Here is a 6,299-nt window from a genome sequence, read left to right on the forward strand (position 1 = left end):
CCGTATCGCAAATACCACGCCCTCTGGGAGAAGTGGCTTGGGGTAGTTCCAGAATTTGTTTCCTAGTCAGACTTAACTCCTGCTGCACAGGTTTTCCTGTAGCTGATGCCAGGTCAAGGAGAGAGAAGGGCGGGTGGTGGGTGGTGTGCGTAGCTGCATGAGTGTTTTTTGTCTTGTTCATTTTCAGCCCCTCTGCTTTTCACATCCCTTTATACTGAGCGGAATCAAAGCAATTTCTGGTTTTCTGGTAATCATGCAAAGTGGCTATCTTTCCTTTCAGTCTAAACTTGTTAACTTTTACAGTGATAGCAAGGTTTAGAACCGTGATACAGAATATCCAATTGGTACAACTGTTGCTCAGAAATAATCTCATAACTCTCTCTACAGTTAAACAAAGGAAAAAACCTCTCTAAATTTAGAAAATAATACCATGGGTGGAATAGACCCTGGTATTTATTCCCCTGTCCAGCCGACTGGTAGAACTTCAGAGGGTGTTCTGGTTGGTTTTGTGAAGGTTAACCGAGCGAGTGCAAGAAGACTGATAGAGCTAATGGGAACAAGGTCAAAAAAAGGTTAAACTGAGCTAGCACACAGCAGACCATATTTGGCTGTCAAAACCACTATGTGTTTGTAAATAGAATTAAAAAAAGAAGATGCTAACTTAATAGATTTAGTATTTATTGCAAAATAATATGCTTTATATACTTTGATTTCACAAGAGGAGCCCAAGGATGAAATGGTAATATCTCCTAGATCTGAGATGTTTTCCATGAAGACTTTCATATGCGAATGAATACTGAAAGATGTTTCGGACATCCCTCAAAAACTAAACTTCACATTTTCCACTGCACAGAGAGGCTGTGCACAATTAGACCCTCATCTTGAGGCTGAACACAGAATATGAGATGTAGTCACCTAATCATTTATCCCTGTATACGATTATATTTTGGGTCCTGTTTGGGGAAGTGTTTTAATTACTGTTTGAAGCCTTCTGTTTCCCTCTTCCTCTAGATGACTTGCTCAGACCACTGCCTACAGAAGTATTTAAAAATGACACAAAGGATCTCCATGAGATTTCAAGAGTACCATATTCAGCAGAACGAAGCTCTGGCAGCTAAAGCAGGACTGCTTGGCCAGCCTCGTTAGACAAGAGCACTCTGTTCAGACTTTACAAGCAGTGCCAGTGTTCACTGGGCAAGAAGACACTTTGGATTTTCTACTGTCAGGATGTATGTCCAGCAACTCAGAAGAGGGTTCTAGATGCTGGTCAGACAGTGGAAACCATGAAGGGTTAAACAAGAAGTTAGTCATGGTGGACGGGCAGAGGAGTCTATTTCTGAGGTCCTTTTCACTCTACAGTGGAGTAATACTGATACAAACTTTTCCAGGGCCCACAGGCTGGGATGTTTAAATTTCAAGGGGGGTGGGAGGGTTATACTTCTTTTCTGCTAGGACTGGTTCAGATGGAAAAAAAAAAAGTGTAATATGGGAAATACACTTTATTCAATTTGAATAAAATAAATGGAAACTGTACACTTGTATGTATGTTCTTTCCAAAGGTACATTTTTAGGACGCTGCTTGAGAGCAGTGTTTTGTTTGCTGTGGTCTCATTCCTCATCAGCTACTAGAGAGTTCTGTTCATTCATTGCTGCTTTAAGTTGCTGATAGAGAACAGAACTAGTGACTTTGTTTAAGCAGCTGGGGACTTGTGAATGTGTTATTTCTCTTTATTTGGGAAGAAATTCTGTTGAGCCACCCTCACAGAGACTTGTGATCATTCTGACTCTCCTGGAGTGCTGAGCGGTGATGATTAGAGCATCAAGCCAAGGGTGGTTACAAATGGCAGACACTGCTGTAACTAATGAGCTCAGGTAGGCAGGGATGCTCTGCCAGCTTATCCCTAGGTTATGTTTGCCTCATGCTTCACCTGGTCATTTACAAGGGACACGAGTGTGTCATTAGCAGCGCCTGTGCCCAAGGCAACTTCTATGCACTCCTTGTTTCCCTCGGGGAGCCCCAGGGGTCCTCCAAACCCAGCTTCCTTGCCTGATGCAAGCATGATGCGCTACAAGCACTGAGCTTGCTGGCAGTTTTCTCCTTTAATTGTGTGAATGCCAACAGAAAGTACAAGGTATGCATAAAATGGTGTCTTTTTTGCTGCTGGATGAATACAGAGAGAAGTTTGTGGAAGCTAGCTGTTCTGATGTTTTGGTTTAGAAAAAACACCAGTCCTTTGAAAGGATCTTGATAGCTGAAATCCTGCAGTCAGATTGTTAGTACAGTAAAATGGTAGCTAACAGGCACGTTTTACTTTAGTTCTAACTAATGAAATACAGTAACAAAAGGAACTGAACATCAGGATTACCATATCGATTTTGAGATTTCAAGCAATGAAGACTGAAACAAAGCTATTTCATGTCAGCTACCAGGTTCCGCTGTTGGGTAGAAAGGCAACAATAAGGAACAGAAATGGCAGGAAGCCTGCCCATGTGCTTTTTTGTTGTTACCTTCTCGGTAGCTTTTTATTCCCAGCAGCAGTTTGAAAGAATTATTTCCTGCCTGTTTTCTTTTCGTTACTACTCAAACTCCCAGCTATCCAGGCTGCGGATTACTAGGCCCTGGCTGCAGCACAGCACACCCGCCACTTGCACTGGACACTGCTCTGTTTGCTGCTGTTTAAAGCTGGCCCAGCTCTCCACAGAGATCTGTTCATACGCCTTTCAAAGGTGGAAGAAACAAGTATGTTCGTACAGTCTCATTTACATGTGTTTTGTACTAGCTGTATCACAGCTCTTCCCTACATAGCCCATGCCTTGTTACCTTGGAGATGGCTAAGAGCTAACTCTAAAATAGTAAAGGCTAAAAAAGAGCCCAAATAAGGCAGCAAGTCTCCAATGTCCTGTTTTTTTCAAAGGAATAACAGGCTAATAATGCCTAGATTGTTTGCTACAAGTAGGCCACAAATGTTATGGCCAATTAGAAATAATTCATCCATGGTAAAGATTTAAAGCTTTCTTTAAAGCAGTCTTTTTGTTAAATGTTTGAAAGTAATGCATGATTGAAATTATCCCATTTTCCATTGTATCTTAGTGTGCAAAGAGAACAGTTGCTCAGAAAAGTGCCTGAAGAGTTTAAGTGATGAGATTGGAGGATGTTATGTCTTCTGGGCAAAGCTCCTTGGGGCTGAAGTGAAGGGGGATTTAAAAAAAAAATAATCACTGTTTTCTCTCATGTTTCAGTGTTTGGGGATTTGGCTGTAGGAAGATGTTTAAATATTTAAGACAGATTTACTGTACAAAAGGTTAAGCAAGTGTTAGAGGGACTTAGTTAATAAATTACTCACTTTCAGGTTCCCCGGTTTCCTTTTACTGCAGTTTTAAAGCTGCCTTAACCCACTGTTATCCAGGGAAAACATGTATTCTTAAAATGTAATTAGATGTCACATCCCCCTGCCTCTCCCCAGGCTCACTAAACAAATAGGCGGGATGAAGAGTGTCACTGGAAGCATGAGCATTGCGTTGATAGCTGCTACCCTGAAATGAAGCTGGCCAGGCAAAAACTCTTGACTTCCACAGGAGCAACGTGCTTATAGTGACTGTAGCTTGTTTTCGGATGTGCCTGTTAATTATGACTCTTTCAAAGCTGACTGGAGTGGAAAATAAGTTGCAATGCTGCTGCACAAAGATGCAGATAAGGATGGAGTCACTGGCTTGCTCTTTTGGATAACCAGTCTTGTCCTAGCTCTATTTCATTCAAAAAAAATGTTGCCATCTTTCCACATCTTTCAATCCAGGTGACTGACTGAAGAAAGATGATACAAATTTTAGCTTGGAAATAAAGTGCATCCATGTAACTAAAGCATCCAGGTGCTGCTGAAAGCAACAGTGAAGACTTTCTTAAAAGGTTAACTTGCTTTGACTTCCCTTTGCTTCCTTGGTGAGTTAGCATGTCCCGATGGCTGGCTCAAATCATGTTATTTAGAAAATAGCACCCTGTAAGATTTTTTCTTACAGGACTTGTAGGTTGAGAATGATTCAGGACACAAAGTGTTTCGGTGCCTCTCACACGGGTTTTAACAGCATGTATTGTCAAAGTGTTGCAGCTGGTCTCTCCTCCTTGGAGCAAAATCTCCCAGCACCCAATTCTCAAAAATATTTAACTGCAAATGCAAGAATTGGTATTTCTACAGTGCCCGAATGGATGTCCACTGTGAAGGCTGGGAATGCCTACAAAGGCAGGCCAGGCTGCATGTTTTCTCTCCCAGCAGAGTGCTCTAACCTCCATGATGTAGCTTAACCTGGAGTGTTTTCCATCCCTCCTCTTGAATAGCTTCAAGTTTGTGTGGCATAATGAAACGCACAGCCAAAATCAGAATGAAGATGAGAACACAGCGCTCTGGATCCTAACTGAAAGGCAACAGTATTTAAGATAAGGTGTGTGGAGAGTAGGTGAATCACCTTGATGAGGCATACTAGGTTAGGTGCAGGAATGGAACCAATTCTGATGGGAGGAGGAGCAAAGGGTGAAAAATGGAGTGCTGCTGAAGAATGAGTACTGAGAAAGCTGTGAAAAAAGTGAGCCAGAGTGGAGGTGGGAGGGGAGAGAAGGCAACAGCAGCGTGGCCTGACAAGAACAGGCTTGATGAGACTGGGCTAGTGAACGAACTACTCATTTGGAGGTGACTTTCATTGCAGCAGAGACAGGGACACAGATCCTTCCTGAAAAAGTGCCTGAACCAAAAGGCTAGAAAAACATGCAATTACTAGTCAGCCCATAGTAAAAAGAACAATTTCAACAGGAAGGGTCAAATGAGAGCTTTGCTCCAGACTGCCCTGTACATCAGCGGTACTGGCAGAGTGATCAGATCAATCATCTGGAAGATTATAATAGAGGTTCCTTGAATTCTCTCAAGGATAGGAGCAAAGCCCTAATTTCCATAACCCCTGCTGAGCGCTTCAACTACTGAGCTCTCGTCTGGAAGGCAAGGAAAGGATGCGACTGCAATCTTCTGTAAGGAAAGTGTGGGTTAAATACCTAATGCTCAGAGATAGATTGTGGCTGTGACTTCAGTGCAAGGAGGCGTTCTTCTGTAGTCTTAATTACCTAGCTCTGAGAAGTGGAGTTTAAGCAACAGCTCTTTTTTTCAGTATTTTCTATTAGCTAGGTTAGGAAGTCAGCACACAGCATTTGAGGAATCTAGTTCAAATCAAAGCTCAGCTCCAAAATTTCTTGAATGAGTCTGGCCCAAACTCTAAAACCTGTAAAAGCAGTTAGAGCTTGTGACACCTAAACTTGCATTATGCTTGCACCTTGAGTTTCAAGAAGACACCATTAAAAGAACTCTAAATAAAGGTACAATTCTGCTAAATACTAGATTTTTTTAAAATTATGTTTTACCTTAACTTCATGTTCCTTAGCATTTTGGTGTTAGGTTCTTTCTGTAAACACAACAGGGAGCATTCAATGTTCAAGCTTTAGTAGTTCAGGACTGTAAAATGATGGTCAAGTCTGTTTTCCCAGGATTTCTCACACACAGAAATAGATGTAACTGAAAGACATATGAAAGACCCTAAATCACTCTTTAAAAAAAAAAGTCTACACTTATACAATGCTTGAACAGACCACGGCTGGTTAAAATTCTTTATTCTGTAACTCGCTTTCCTCTAATCTGAGGGAAAGTGAGAGGACTGCTGAGGGAGCTGGGCTTACTGTGTAAATATTTGAGGTAGTGTACTTGACATATCACCATTTGTTTATGTAATGCAAAGGGGAGCTTATCTAAATTCCAAATAATCGAAGTAGAAATCCAGTTGGTGGCTATTTCTGTATTTCACAGATCCTGCCCTTACTAGGATATGGAATTAGGGACCCTCTTCCCCTCTCTTCCTTCCCAAGCCCATGTTGGATTTCTGTGCGTGCTGCTGCCCCGGGGACCTGCCAGGAACTGTGTTTTGAGTCATGGCTGAGAGAAGAGGGTTTCAAGCCTCCTTTCCAGCAAGGCACGCTCTAACCACCTTATCGGTAGGAAAGGGGTGTTGGCTGCCTCTCCCTCCGTGTTTTTGCTGTGCGGAGAAAGTGCCTCTGCCCCATGGAGGACATGGATCCCCTGGGGACGGCGGCGGGGCCTGAGGAGAAGAGCTGTGGGGACTTCAGCCCTGCCACCTCCTTTCCCCGGGGGCCTACCGGCTCTTCCAGCCCTTCCCTGGGATCCCGTCCACCGGCCACCCCGCGGAGGGCCCCTTCCCCTCAGTGGGGAGCGCGGCGGCCTGGCCTGGGGCGGTCGCTGAAGCGGGAGGTC

General features: G+C 43.2%; 1 protein-coding gene and 1 long non-coding RNA gene across 2 annotated transcripts in view; one reads left to right on the forward strand and one right to left on the reverse strand.

Moving 5' to 3' along the window:
- Positions 1-1,539, forward strand: part of TIMM9 (translocase of inner mitochondrial membrane 9 homolog (yeast)) — a 4,145-nt gene extending 2,606 nt beyond the window's left edge. The window contains exon 4 of the mRNA XM_009331312.1: positions 1,012-1,539. Within this exon, the coding sequence (XP_009329587.1) occupies positions 1,012-1,146 (135 nt within the window). The 3' untranslated portion in view covers positions 1,147-1,539. The remainder of the gene's footprint in view (positions 1-1,011) is intronic.
- The window catches only part of LOC103923065, a 9,210-nt gene that overhangs the window by 1,735 nt on the left and 1,176 nt on the right, over positions 1-6,299 (reverse strand). Inside the window, exon 3 of the long non-coding RNA XR_663916.1 lies at positions 5,399-5,549. This is a non-coding gene — a long non-coding RNA (uncharacterized LOC103923065). The remainder of the gene's footprint in view (positions 1-5,398; positions 5,550-6,299) is intronic.

Source organism: Pygoscelis adeliae, unplaced genomic scaffold (genome assembly GCF_000699105.1).
Source record: "Pygoscelis adeliae isolate BGI_AS28 unplaced genomic scaffold, ASM69910v1 Scaffold199, whole genome shotgun sequence".
Classification (NCBI taxonomy): domain Eukaryota; kingdom Metazoa; phylum Chordata; class Aves; order Sphenisciformes; family Spheniscidae; genus Pygoscelis; species Pygoscelis adeliae.